The 15,595-nt window shown below is 39.5% G+C and overlaps 1 protein-coding gene and 1 long non-coding RNA gene across 2 annotated transcripts in view; one reads left to right on the top strand and one right to left on the bottom strand.

Moving 5' to 3' along the window:
- si:ch211-127m7.2 (uncharacterized) overlaps positions 1–1,555 on the top strand; it is a 5,677-nt gene extending 4,122 nt beyond the window's left edge. Inside the window, exons 2-3 of the mRNA XM_065011651.1 lie at positions 205–310; positions 616–1,555. Coding sequence (XP_064867723.1) covers positions 205–310; positions 616–972 — 463 coding nt within the window. The 3' untranslated portion in view covers positions 973–1,555. The remainder of the gene's footprint in view (positions 1–204; positions 311–615) is intronic.
- On the bottom strand, positions 1,371–15,595 carry LOC135565312 (uncharacterized). Its single transcript, XR_010461509.1, has 2 exons — positions 14,970–15,595; positions 1,371–2,745 (listed from the first exon to the last, which is right to left on the bottom strand). It is a non-coding gene; the product is annotated as an uncharacterized LOC135565312 (long non-coding RNA).

The following is a 15,595-nucleotide window of genomic DNA, read 5'->3' as shown; positions in this document are numbered from 1 at the left end:
TTACTGCAGTAATTTTGCAGTTTATTCTGAAAAATACCACAGTTAGTGCAATTTTACTGCATTTTCAAAACGGCAATTGTTTTCTGTAGAGTGTGCTTTCAACCACTAACTTTTCTATTTTTCAACTAAAAGTAACCTGATGGCTATATGAAAAGCATTCGATTTCTGCACATAGGACTTAATTTTCCCTCTCTTGCTGTCCAGAGTGGCCTTCTACTGCATGAATGAAAAGGAGCTGGTGGAGGCAGCTGTCAGTTATTTGAATGATTTTGGAGGTGGAGAAGATGGAGCTCGTCATGATGACAAACAGGTGATGTTCCATAGACTGGGCGATGATTCACTGAGGGGTAAGGGGGGGTTGCAGCTAACTAGCTTAGACCACAGTATGAAGGACCTCTAGTGGGGACCCACAGCTGTTATTTGAGCTAGCACACCTGATTCAACTCATCAGGTAATCATCATGCCTTTGAATAGGTGGCTCAGGTGAGCTAGTTCAGGGCTACAACAAAATTGTGAAACATCTGGTGGGGAGGTTTAAATCATTCCTAGTGGATATAACGGAGCTATTTCTGTCTGTTACCCAATTCACCCTGTATATTGCATTCATTCCTACAGGTCAAAAGGAGTGTGGTGGGCTGCTCTATGAATGCAAAAAACAACTGTGTCAGGGAGAAGAAGAGGAGGCTGTCTGAGTTGGACGTGGTGGCGGAGTCCTCAGACTCTGATGCACAGGAGAGGACGTATGTCTCAGAAACGGACATCGATGTAGCCGAGGAGGACACTCTACTGTACGCTCAAAACAACAACACAGAGCAGGGACCTGAAGGTCAGAGTTCAGGACCAGGTCACAACGATGCTGATAGTCCAGGGGATTTGGCTCAGGATGTTGGAGCAGAGGACCACTCACGGTCACAGTCTCCCACAGCAGACGATGATGCCCTCAGGCTTGTAAGGGAGATATTCTTCACCTGATGATAAACCACAGAACACTTTGAGATGCTTTCCTTACAAACTGAGATGTAGACTAGAGTATATTACAAATAGTCAATGGGGGCAAATGGGACCCATACCATGAATGATTTCCTTCTCTGCTAATAGTGGGTTCTTGGTAATGTTAGTAAATACAGCTCCATTGAAAGCATTTATGAATACAGGATTAGGTTTAATCTGTGAAGTGTTTATGCACCGTTTTAGAAAAGGCACTGGGCCTAAAAACTGTCTCACTAGGTGCAACTAATGACGTGTACAATATTAGGCGCAACTGCTCAAAATAGTTTCCCCTTTAAGAGCAGTAAAAGGGCAATGACATACTTTGTAATAGAAACAAAAATATATAATTTTGATTGAAGAATAAAATGTGACTACTGGGATATTCTAAAGGCACTTTTATTGATCCAATTTATTTTATTTTTAAAGCTGCAATATGTCACTTTTTTGGTGACCTGACCAAATTCGCAGAAATTAGAGAAATCTTTGTTGACCATCAACATAGGCTTATGATCAACAGGCATGTCATACACTTCACAATTTTGATGAATAAATCATGTACATTTGAGACTCGTGTGCAAAATTGGTGGTTTTAACTTAACAATGATTATAAGGTAAAGTAGGTTCACACTCATTTACTGGAACATGAGTTATCCAAAAGGTATGCAATATCTTTTTTAATTACTTAGGCTAGTGGTCGATTTATTAAAATGACTGTAGCATTTTTGACGTCAACATTACCGACCACAGTACAGTAGGACTATAGTAGTAGTAGTCAAAGAGCAAAGTATCTCTGTATCAGAGTTTATATTGGAAACTTAATTTGATTTAAAATATGCATCCATGTACAGAACAGAACACAAACATGAAAACAGACAAAATAAAGTTATGAATAGTATGTTTTGAAAAACATTATATAGACAGTCATTTAAAATGTACACCCTTTTGGTTGATCATGTTGAACACATTGAAAAACTTGAAATAAACAAATCAAAAGTTTACATGTTTTTCCTGACCAGCAAACAAATGTTTGAAGTCAGTTAGGGGTTGCTGAACATTTCCTCTTATTTGAACACTAGGGAGGACAATCCCTTGTTGGTTACCAGCAAGCCTCTCCACTGGGTTATTAGTTATCATTGGATGTCGTCTTCTCTTGGCTGCCGCCTCCCTGTCATCCAGGTCAGTACAGCTGCTGTAACCAGCTCAGCATTAACAAACACACAGACATAGTACCCTGCTGTCATACCAGCCAATGACACATAGTTAAAGTGGAGCCCCACAAACACACAGAGGCCCACAAGCATCAGTAGGCTGGAAGCAGCGAGACAGCTGACACTGAACCACAACACCCCTCTGTCATCACAGCAGACTGCAAACAGAAAGGCCATGAGGGCAAAGGGCACCAGCACCAGTGGAATATACAGACTCATAATGACCAGAACCCTGGGGATATCCACTAATACACCAGCGGTGGTAGCCATGTTGTTGTGTTGATCATCACAGGTAACTCCAACATCTTGTCCCTGGAGGCAGAAGTTGAAAGGGCTGATGTTGGCCTCACTAGAGCTGACCAACTGGCCGTGTAACACGATGAGGGCGTAGAGCTGCTGGGTGAGGATGAAGACGAGGAAAAGAGCCACCGGAGGCCAGTAGCGTGGAGGTCTTCTGGTGCTGTGCTCCATGGTTGAGAGAACCATCACGAGGAGCCTGTAGGAGTCAGTGCACTTTCACTACCTCTTCTTGCCTCGAGTTGGGGTACTGTGGAGAAAGTAAATAAATAAGATAGAGGGGTCTATACTTGGACATGAGAAAAAGTTAAACCTAACGTTTTTCTCAGTCTCAAAATGTGCATCAACCAATTACAATCCTGAACGTAGTTGCATGCAATGGGACCAGCTACAATGTAGTGTTCTATCAGATAACCTGCCACATGTTAGCCCTATGCTAACCTCACCAGCTGACAGTGATTTCCCGTAACAAATTACACATCAGCCTATCAAAGATCTTAAAGGCCCAGTGCAGTCAAAAATGTGATTATCCTCTTTCCACACTACGAGGTTAGAATGATAATGCCCTCAGTGTACGAGCCGTTTGAAAAGACCAACAAAAATTTCAGCACTTTTTGGTGTGATGGAGTTTTGGCCTGCCTAGTGGCCAGTGATGTAGTGCAATTCTTTTAGGTGTTTTCATCAAGCTGTCATCAAGGCAAAGGCTGGCTACTTTGAATAATCTCAAATATATTTAGATTTGTTTCACACTTCTTTGGTTTCGACATGATTCCATGTGTTATTTCATAGTTTTGATGTCTTCACTATTACAGTGGTTCCTCCTTTAAAAGTTGCGTCATACTGCGGCACACCTTGCGGGCTGCTGCAGCATTCCGTGGAACGTTATCCATTTGTCAGCCATTTTTTCTGTTAACGCAAGTTATTGCTAGTTTGACCACCAGAGGGCATCTTTGAGAAGCATTTGGTAGTCTTCCGTATTGGCATTACCAGAGAATTGAAGACCTTTTTTTGTAATAACATAGTATATGGGATTGATTTTAAGAAATTTTGCTTAATTAATTTGATTAATATTGTGGTGTTTCTATTCAGAGAAAAACTAAAACCATCAGGGTTTCCATTAGGATGGGAATGGAATTATATGGTGCTGTACAACAGGAGGAAGGAGTAGGCTGTCCTTGTAAATAATAATTTGTTCTTAACTGACTTTCCTAGATAAATAATGGAGCGTAAGAGCATAACATTTCTGCACCCTAATTTTCTAATTATTGTCTAGCCAATACCCAAACGGAGATTAAGTGAAAATAAAAATCTCATTGATATATCAAGACTAGTCCCCATGCTTGCCCCAGAGCAGAGCGAAACAGTGCAAAAAAAACAGTTCTAACCTCAACATCCTCTTTAAATAAATACCATTTAACAGCACATTACTCAACACTAGTGAGACTAATTTCCCCTACAGAATATCGAGAAAAAAAACTGGTTTTCAATGACGTGACTCTCCTCCAATAATTACATTTAGAGGATTGGAGGACACAATTATTATCTATATTCTCAGATATTCTCACAGATCTTAAAGGGGTGTTTATATAATTCTAAATGAATTCATAATTATAAAATCGCTTTGTCTAAAAAGTAACGATATTTTGGAGATTTCGTTTTAATTTTAGAGTGAGAAAAAGGCCATTCTTGAACATGGGGTGAGACAGTCTCACTCATTTGTAAATAAAGGCAGTTTGTTATTTCAAATTATTTATTTCAAGAGAAACCTAAATTGATTATTTAGCAGACATCACTTGCTTATGTTCATGAAGATGACGAGCAATCGGCAAAGGCAATCTGTAATCTGCTGGCATTACGGCACAACATCACTCTAATTACAGTCAGAAGACACTTGAAGAAACTTGATGGACTCATGGAAAGGCTCGGTAAGACATTATATATATATATATTTTTATCAGAACATTAACCCTGTGTGTTCGCTTGTTTTGTACTGTGCTGTAGTTTCAACCCTACGATTTGTCGGACAAACAAAGAACTTTGCGTCCTGCAGGCCCAGATCAAAACTTGCGAGACATTCAAAATGACACTTTTTATGGATATCTTTAAGAAATGGCTTTCTTCTTGCCACTCTTCCATAAAGGCCAGATTTGTGCAATATATGACTGATTGTTGTCCTATGGACAGAGTCTCCCACCTCAGCTGTAGATCTCTGCAGTTCATCCAGAGTGATCATGGGCCTCTTGGCTGCATCTCTGATCAGTCTTCTCCTTGTATGAGCTGAAAGTTTAGAGGGACGGCCAGGTCGTGGTAGATTTGCAGTGGTCTGATACTCCTTCCATTTCAATATTATCGCTTGCACAGTGCTCCTTGGGATGTTTAAAGCTTGGGAAATCTTTTTGTATCCAAATCCGGCTTTAAACTTCTTCACAACAGTATCTCGGACCTGCCTGGTGTGTTCCTTGTTCTTCATGATGCTCTCTGCGCTTTTAACGGACCTCTGAGACTATCACAGTGCAGGTGCATTTATACGGAGACTTGATTACACACAGGTGGATTGTATTTATCATCATTAGTCATTTAGGTCAACATTGGATCATTCAGAGATCCTCACTGAACTTCTGGAGAGAGTTTGCTGCACTGAAAGTAAAGGGGCTGAATAATTTTGCACGCCCAATTTTTCAGTTTTTGATTTGTTAAAAAAGTTTGAAATATCCAATAAATGTCGTTCCACTTCATGATTGTGTCCCACTTGTTGATTCTTCACAAAAAAATACAGTTTTATATCTTTATGTTTGAAGCCTGAAATGTGGCAAAAGGTCGCAAAGTTCAAGGGGGCCGAATACTTTCGCAAGGCACTGTATGTGCATGACAAGTCATTTTTCCAACAATTGTTTACAGACAGATTATTTCACTTATAATTCACTGCATCACTCCAGTGGGTCAGAAGTTTACATACCCTAAGTTGACTGTGCCTTTAAACAGCTTGGAAAATTCCAGAAAATGATGTCATGGCTTTAGAAGCTTCTGATTGACTCAAATGATATCAATTAGCCTATTGGGGGTGTACCTGTGGATGTCTTTCAATACCTACCTTAAAACTCAGTGCTTCTGCTTGACATCATGGGAAATAAAAAAATTAATCAGCCAAGACCTCAGAAAAAAAATTGTAGACCTCCACAAGTCTGGTTCATCCTTGGGAGCAATTTCCAAATGCCTGAAGGTACCACATTCATCTGTACAATCAACAGTACGCAAGTATAAACACCATGGGACCACGCAGCCGGCATACTGCTCAGGAAGGAGACGCGTTCTGTCTCCTATAGATGAACGTACTTCGGTGCGAAAAGTGCAAATCAATCCCTGAACAACAGCAAAAGGCCTTGTGAAGATGCTGGAGGAAACAGGTACAAAATTATCTATATCCACAGTAAAACGAGTCCTATTTCGACATAACCTGAAAGGCCGCTCAGCAAGGAAGAAGCAACCGCTCCAAAACCGCCATAAAGCCAGACTACAGTTTGCAACTGCACATGGGAACAAAGATAATACTTTTTGGAGAATTGTTCTCTGGTCTGATGAAACAAAAATAGAACTGTTTGCCCATAATGACCATTGTTATGTTTGGAGGAAAAAGGGGGACGCTTGCAAGCCGAAGAACACCATCCCAACCGTGAAGCACGGGGGTGGCAGCATCATGTTGTGGGGGTGCTTTGCTGCAGGAGGGGCTGGTGCACTTCACAAAATAGATGGCATCAAGAGGCAGGAAAATTGTGTGGATATATTCAAGCAACATCTCAAGACATCAGTCAAGAAGATAACCTCTCTGGGATCGTTCGGGACGCTAGCGTCCCACCTCGCCAACAGCCAGTGAAATTGCAGGGCGCCAAATTCAAAAACAGAAATCTCATAATTAAAATTCCTCAACCATACAAGTATTTTACACCATCGTTTTGTTCGATTACGTCCACATTTATGTCCAAATACCGCAGTTTTGTTTGCGTGTTTAGTTCACTATTCCAAAAAGGCACAATGCGCGAGCGCAAAATCCAGACGAAATGTCAAAAGAGTTCCATTACAGTTTGTAGAAACATGTCAAATGATGTTTACAATCAATCCTAGGGGTCTTTTTATATTAAATCTTCAAAAATATTCCAACCGGACAATAGCGTATTCATTACAGCAGAAAAAGAAGGAACGGTGCGCCCGCGTGACCACGCAGTAAACAACTGATTGGCCTAGTCCACTTATTGAAACAGCTCTTATTCGACACCCTTCCACAATAGAAGCCTCAAACAACTTTCTAAATACTGTTGACATCTGCTGGAAGCCTTGGGAAATGCAATCTGGCCCCATAAGTGATTGCCTATCCAATATGCTGTGCCTAAATAAAACTACAAACCTCAGATTTCCCACTTCCTGGTTGGATTTGTCTCAGGTTTTCGCCTTCCATATGAGTTTTGTTATACTCACAGACATCATTCAAACAGTTTTAGACACTTCAGAGTGTTTTCTATCCAATACTACTAATAATATGCATATATTAGCATCTGGGACAGAGTAGCAGGCAGTTTACTCTGGGCACCTTTTTCATCCAAGCTACTCAATACTGCCCCAGTCACCAAGAAGTTAAAGATTGGTCGCAAATGTGTCTTCCAAATGGACAATGACCCCAAGCATACTTCCAAAGTTGTGGCAAAATGGCTAAAGGACAACAAAGTCCAGGTATTGGAGTGGCCATCACAAAGCCCTGACCTCAATCCTATAGAAAATGTGTGGGCAGGCACTGATAAAGCGTGTGCGAGCAAGGAGGCCTACAAACCTGACTCAATTACACCAGCTCTGTCAGGAGGAAAGGGCCAAAATTCACCCAACTTATTGTGGGAAGCTTGTGGAAGGCAACCCGAAACGTTTGACCCAAGTTAAACAATTTAAAGGCAATGCTACCAAATACTAATTGAGTGTATGTAAACGTCTGACCCACTGGGAATGTGATGAAAGAAATAAAAGCTGAAATAAATAACTACTATTATTCTGACATTTCACATTCTTAAAATGAAGTGATGATCCTAACTGACCTAAAACTCCATTTTTACTAGGATTAAATGTCAGAAATGGTGAAAAACTGAGTTTAAACGTATTTGGCTAAGGTATGTAAACTTCCGAAAATATATATATATATTTTTTTTTAATCTTTCAGAACATTAAAACTTCTTAGGGATGCAATCCCGTTAACGGGATCGATATGACAACAGCCAGTGAAAGTGCAGGGGGCCAAATTCAAAACAGAAATCTCATAATTAAAATTCCTCAAACATATGTATCTTATACCGTTTTAAAAGGTAATCTTGTTGTTAATCCCACCACAGTGTCCGATTTCAAATAGGCGTTTACAGTGAAAGCACCACAAACGATTATGTTAGGTCACCACCAAGCTACAGAAAAACAGCAATTTTTCCAGCCAAAGATAGGAGTCACAAAAAGCACAAGAGATAAAATTAATCACTAACATTTGATCTTCATTAGATGACACTCATAGGACTTCATGTTACACAATACATGTATGTTTTGTTTGATAAAGTTCATATTTATATTTAAAAATCAGTTTACATTGGCGCGTTACGTTCAGTAGTTCCAAAAACATTTTTGCATAGCCACATCAATTTTACAGAAATACTCATCATAAAATGTTGATTAAAATACAAGTGTTACACATGGAATTATAGATATACCTCTCCTTAATGCAACCGCTGTGTCAGATTTCAAAAAAGCTTTACGGAAAAAGCAAACCATGCAATAATCTGAGAACGGCGCTCAGAAGAAAAATTAAATTATCCGCCAAGTTGGAGTCAACAGAAATCAGAAAAAACATAATAAATATTCCTTTACCTTTGATGATCTTCATCATAATGCACTCCCAGGAATCCTAGTTCCACAATAAATGTTAGATTTTTTCGATAATGTCCATTATTTATGCCCAAATAGCTACTTTTGTTAGGGCGTTTAGTACACAAATCCAAATGCTCGTGCAGGTCCAGCCGGACGTCAGACGAAAAGTTCAAAAAGTTATATTACAGGTCGTAGAAACATTTCAAACTAAGTATAGAATCAATCTTTAGGATGTTATCATACATCTTCAACGTTTTTGCCTGCCATACGAGTTCTGTTATACTCAGACATCATTCAAACAGTTTTAGAAACTTCAGCGTTTCCTATCCAAATATACTAATAATATGCATACATTAGCAACTGGGATTGAGGAGCAGGCCGTTGACTCTGGGCACCTTATTCATCAAAGCTACTCAATACTGCCCCTGCAGCCATAAGAAGTTTTTAAACATGTGTGTAGGTAGGTGTGGAAAGATAGATACAAATGATTTGTTGCAAGTTGGGGAGGGGGTTTCACACCTAGCTCAAGTTGGGGAGGAGGTTCACACCTAGCTCGGCTATTAGACAATTCTTTAGTAAAGGTTGAATAGTCTATTGTTCAGCTAATAGCCCATCCTGCTACACTTGTGAAAAACTAATAATACTTTTTCCCCTTTCCAGATGTTCAAGATTCTAATTGATAAAATGTTTTTAGCCACAATCGGCCCCAATCAATACATTTGGGCATAATCGATAGCGTGCTGGACTTCGGGCTAGAATGTGAGGGTTTGAAACCTTCTCCCTGCTTGTTTCATTACATTATTATGCTGGTCTCAGAGCAAATAGCCTGGATTGTTACTCCCATCTCGTTCCTCGCTCTCTTCCACGCCTCATTCTTCGCCCGAGTGGCTCGCTTGTGGGCGTGCTGGCAGGATGTACTGTTTTTTATTCTGTATATATGAATTACAAATCAGCCTTCACTTAGATCATGTTTTTAAATTCATTAAAAATCCTACAATGTGACTTTCTGGATTTTTTTTCTCATTTTGTCTGTCATAGTTGAAGTGTACCTATGATGAAAATTACAGGCCTCATCTTTTTAAGTGGGAGAACTTGCACAATTGGTGGCTGACTAAATACTCACAACTCTGTGAGCTATTCTTCCAGGGCCCGGTTTCCCGATAGAGTTGGAACAAAGAGGTAGACCGATTATAATTTTTCAACGCCGATACCGATACAGATTATTGGAGGACCAAAAAGCCGATACCGATTAATTGGCCATTTTTATTTATTTATTTGTAATAATTACAACAATACTGAATGAACACTTATTTTAACTTAATATAATACATCAATAAAATCAATTTAGCCTCAAATAAATAATGAAATATGTTCAATTTGGTTTAAATAATGCAAAAACAAAGTGTTGGAGAAGAAAGTAAAAGTACAATATGTGCTATGTAAGAAAGCTAACGTTTAAGTTCCTTGCTCAGAACATGAGAACATATGAAAGCTGGTGGTTCCTTTTAACATGAGTCTTCAATATTCCCAGGTAAGAAGTTTTAGGTTGTAGTTATCGGAATTATAGGACTATTTCCCTCTATACCATTTGTATTTCATTAACCTTTGACTATTGGATGTTCTTATAGGCACTTTAGTATTGCCAGTGTAACAGTATAGCTTCCGTCCCTCTCCTCGCTCCTCCCTGGGCTCGAACCAGGAACACAACGACAACATCCACCCTCGAAGCAACGTTACCCATGCAGAGCAAGGGATACAACCAATGCAAGGCTCAGAGCGAGTGACGTTTGAAACACTATTAGCGTGCGCTAACTAGCTAGCCATTTCAATGCTTGACGCACAACGAAGACCTGCTGGCAAAACGCAACAAAGTGCTGTTTGAATTAATGTTTACGCGCCTGCTTCTGCCTACCCCCGCTCAGTCAGATACTTAGATACTTGTATGGTCAGTCAGATTATATGCAACGCAGGACACGCTAGATAATATCTAGTAATATCATCAACCATGTGTAGTTAAACTAGTGATTATGATTGATTGTTTTTTATAAGATAAGTTTAATGCTAGCTAGCAACTTACCTTGCTCCATTCGCGTAACAGGCAGTCTCCTTGTGGAGTGCAACGAGAGAGAGGCAGGTCATTATTGCGTTGGACTAGTTAACTGCAAGATTGAATCCCCCGAGCTGACAAGGTGAAAATCTGTCGTTCTGCCCCTGAACGAGGCAGTTAACCCACCGTTCCTAGGCAGTCATTGAATGTGTTCTTAACGGACTTGCCTAGTTAAATAAAGATTACATTTAGGTGTAAAAAATAATAAAAATCGGTGTCCACAAATACCGATTTCCGATTGTTATGAAAACTTGAAATCATTCCCTAATTAATCGGCAATTCCGATTAATCGGTCGACCTCTAATCCGATTACATAGGTTCGGTTTGTTCCTAGCAGAATTTGGCTAGGTGAAGTGAAATCTAATTAATTTCAACGTTTTTGCAGAGCAGGTCTTAGTCGCTCAATTTCCATCTAACTAAGATATTTGGTGCAGTATTTCTCAAGTGAAAAAATGTGCATGAAAACTAGTCATCTGCCATTGAATGAATTGAAGAATCCCTACTGTTGACCAATCACCCACGAAGGGGCGTAGACTTCAGCTACTGAACTTCGACAAGCCTCAAAACAGTTGAAGAAACCCCCTGCCGAACACCAAAACGCTGTCATAATATATGCATTAACTGTTCTGACTGGGAAGCATGCGGTAAGCTTTAGACTTTTGAGTGTTTTAACGATGCATCTTTCCTGCACTGGCTGAAGATGTAACCAGCTTATCCCAAAACACCACACAGGAAGAACGTTCGCTATGTGTCGTTGAGTCATGTCTCGATACTGATAGAATCGAATGAAAGGCAGCACTGCTCTCAGATGATCTTTCTTAATTTAAATCTGACCTTAACATTATAATTATTCCACAATGGAGACAGATTATTCAGACATGATTTTACCTCGTCTTTATCTGAGTTTCTGATTAATGCTGCGTTCATGTACTAGTCCCAACTAGGAAACTCTGCCATTACCAACTTCCTAACTGGTTGTAATTATACACGTGCCGCATTCAATGAATCAGCAAGTCAGAAATGTCTCAGTTCTGACTAGCATGTGAGTGCGGAAATGGCACCATAAGGAGGATCCCACAGATTTTCTAAACCCAGAGGAGCAACATCACAAGACTTACGGGAACACTTGCGAAGCAGACCAGGGTTTGGGGTTAGAGAAGTCAATATGAGAACTGAAACATTCTTCCGCTAATACAGGAGTTGTGTTTGTCCTATCAAATGAGAAGAAGAAAAATGCATCTCCAAATTGATGCTCTTGGGCTGCATTTACACATTTAGCCACTAATTGGTATTTTGACCAATCAGGGTTCCCTGTGTAAAGGCAGCCTTAGAGCCACAGTCTGTATGATTTTCAGTCACTTCATAAAAATAAAATATATATAGGCAATCACTTTATATATCCCTTGAAAATGCCTACCAGGACTATTTGCATTGTCCTCCCTAGCAGTCAGAGACCACTATGATGACGCACCAAACGGGTTTGATGGATCGCGGGAAAAGAGCAGGAATAGGTTTTTGTAGGCCACAGTCCAAGCTCATGTCTTCCAATGGTACGACTGCTGTTGGCATCCAAAGATTATCCAACATGAATAAATGCTTGGAGTTAAGTATGACAGCAGTGGTGTAGTCTATGGCGATATGGATGTCACTTATTATTGCTATCTACATAGCACATTGATGTGAATCACTGCTGCTCTCATTTAGCTATTTGTGCCTTACGGATTGTGGTTGTTGTGGATGGCTGTTCACAAATATAAATATTTGAACCCAATAATGGTTGATTTCAAGAAGTTGACGGCCTAAATTAACGGCCTACCCTGGCCAAACCCTCCACTAAACCAGACGCCGCTGGACCATTGTGCACCGCCCTATGGGACTCCCAATCATGGCCGGTTGTGATACAGCCTGAGATCGAACCAGGGGCTGTAGTGACACCTCTAGCACTGAGATGTACCGCTGCGACACTCAGGAGCCTATCAATACATTTTTTGAAACCAGTGGACAGCCAGTGAAAAATGTGCTCTTACAACAACTGCACAGTGCCGATCCCAGCCTGTGGAATACAAGTGGGGCTTTTATTGCACAATCTAATTCATGCTGACAAAAACATTAAATCCATAGGCCTAATGGACACATGTTCAAACTCGCACACTTTTGATAGACTTAAAAGGGCAATCTGTAGTTGTTACATCCATTTCTGGACTTGGATATATTTTTATCCATTGATTCTTGAAGAATATAACTTATAAATGCCTCATGAGCTTAGTTCAACTGTCACACACCATGAGAACTCAAAATATATGCCTGTTTTTCTTCAATGTTTGTAAACATTGTAAATGTAAACAATGTATAACATGGTTAAAACAATAATTTTGATATCATGGATGGTCAGTCATTGTATCGATAGTTCTGTCTATTCTCAAAGCATGCCATTCCATAAGCGCAGCATTTATTTTTCAACTCGAATCAATGAGCCCAAATCCGTCCTCTGTAACAACAAAATCAAAAACAACAGAGTAGGGCTGGTTAATAAATCCTTAGTTTTGGTGTTATGCTCAGATAAAACAATTTGGCTAAAATATACTTCCAGTCATTCCAATAAATGTTATACTCCTTGATCTTGTAAATATGGAATTCTGATAGATTTTTGGTTATTAATGTAAAGATATAATGTAATCGTATTATTATTATTATTATATGTAGAAGAAGCTTACGTAACCAACCGATGTGTCACGTTCGTCATAACGAGGAGACCAAGGCGCAGCGTGATTGGAATACATCCTTATTTTATTTAACGAAGAACACTTAAAACAACTAACGTCACACTATAAACAACTAGTGCTGACATGCAACTACACAGACAATAACACACCAAACCAAAATGGAAAATGGCAAACTAAATTGGATCCCCAATCAGAGACAACGATAAACAGCTGTCTCTGATTGGGAACCAATTCAGGCCACCATAGACCTACATTTACCTAGACAATACCAAAACCCCATAGATATACAAAAAAAACCTAGACAAGGCTAAACACACATACCACCCTTGTCACACCATGACCTAACCAAAATAATAAAGAAAACAAAGGTCAGGGCGTGACACCATGAAGTTAAATTTAACTTCCATATATGGCCAGCTATGTAAACTTTAACATTGATTTATCCTACAATAGATGTGGTTCAATTGGTAACATACGTGTGTCTTCTAATGTCGCTTAAGGGGAAAGTAATCTAAAAGTAACTGAATGTAATCAGATTACGTTACTGGGTTTGGGTAATCAACTTTTCACTGACTACAATTTTGGACAGGTAAATAGTAACTGACATTACATTTAGCAAGTAACCTACCCAACCCTGGCTATCAATCATGTTAACATTATTCAAGCATGTGATAAAATGCCATATAATAATAGCAATGTAATAAAATACCAATAATGCTATTGGAGTTATCGGAAGCTCAGAGTTCATACTGGAAAGTTTCACTTGAACGACCTTCCAAATTGTAATTACAAGTGGGAAACTTGGAGAAAATGTTGTTACCCGAGTTGCCGAGCCGAGTTGTGACGTTTCACCTTTTTAACGGGTTGACAACAAATCGGTTTTTAACAGTTAACAAAGTGGATAATGCAGCTAATTTGACCGTATTGTGAATGTTAGGTAAACTAGCTAAATGTATATAGTTGAAGAATTGGCCCAACCTCAAAAGTACTTAGTCATGTCGGTCTTATGACTTCCCACAAACGCCCCAGCTCAGCACAGCTGAAATTTCATTATTGTAAGCTAATTAGCTATATACTTAAATTTACCACTTGCATGTAAAAATGTTCTGGGATAGACTACATACAGTAATTTGTGGCGCCTAAAAAAACGAACCCGTTGAGGACATATTATGCATAAAATAAACTATAACCGTAGGAAAGAGGGATTGTATTTGTGTCCGGACAATAAACATAGGCAGAAGAACAATGATATGCTTCAAAAGCTACTTTCACATTATTTAGGCACGCGCAAAGTTCCTTAATAAAAGGATGATCATTGGATTGGGTCCAAGACTCATAACAGAGCAACAGCTAGGTTAACCGCTGAATTGCATTGATTTCTACGACGGGCAGAAATCTTAGTTTGAGTCAGGAAGGTTTCCTCGCAATCTATACATGCCAGAATGTTGAATAAAATGACATGCTGCTTTACCGGTTGCCCATGCGGCTGGTCCTTTAGGCCGTGGGCACGTGAACACATATCCCCAAGAAAGTATAAATACATCAACTTTTCAAAGCACTGGTAGTGCATTCAGATTTATATCACCTGGAGCATGAGCACAAGAACCAAATACATGCAGCTGCCGAACACATGCACACATCGTTCTGCGCATGCTTCAACGTCGGGTTTCCAAGCAAGGCTAACAGCAATATACTGTGTTATAAATACTTACATTTAAAGGTGTTACCACATCAAAATAAGGTGTGCATACAACTTACCTAGGTGAATAATAAGGATCGTGAGTCAAGTTGAGGTAGTCAACATCTTTCTTTAAACAATGCTCAGCAGGTGTTGAGAGCACTCAAAGTTGAGTATTAGTGCACTTTCGACTGAACCAGTTAACTGGATAAGTTAAGTTTCACTTTGAGATGTCTCATCATGTGCTAATATTTAGCTTGTGTCAGCTGATCATCATAATAACTGCGTGGCGAACATCAACGGGACTTTCCTTGTAAACAGGGTTTGACTTGGGCTTTAAAGTAGTCCAGCAGTCAAATTGGTGAAATGCTCGCTTGATTTACTTTCACCCAGCCAACTAACGTCAACTTCATTAATGTGCCTCAATTTCAACAGCATAGAAGAAACAATACAGAAAAGGTTTGTAGGCCATTCTATGTCCTACACATGAGAAACATGAGCTGTCAGAGCTGCCAATTATCATGCATTGGTCGTGATATACGCATTTGACCATCTTCCCATGCTCTCACAGCACACCTCTTATATTTCATTGAAAATTACTGCTTTTATTTTTCTAATTATTCCATTAACTTTTCAACTATGCACCAAATGGTTTTGAAAATCGGAGCATCTGCGCCTGCAATTGAACATAATCTCTAGCTCTATC

The sequence above is a fragment of the Oncorhynchus nerka genome, linkage group LG27 (genome assembly GCF_034236695.1).
Source record: "Oncorhynchus nerka isolate Pitt River linkage group LG27, Oner_Uvic_2.0, whole genome shotgun sequence".
In the NCBI taxonomy this organism is placed as follows: Eukaryota; Metazoa; Chordata; class Actinopteri; order Salmoniformes; family Salmonidae; genus Oncorhynchus; species Oncorhynchus nerka.
The sequence above is the reverse complement of the archived record's forward strand: the minus strand, read 5'-3'. Positions and strand labels throughout refer to the sequence as shown.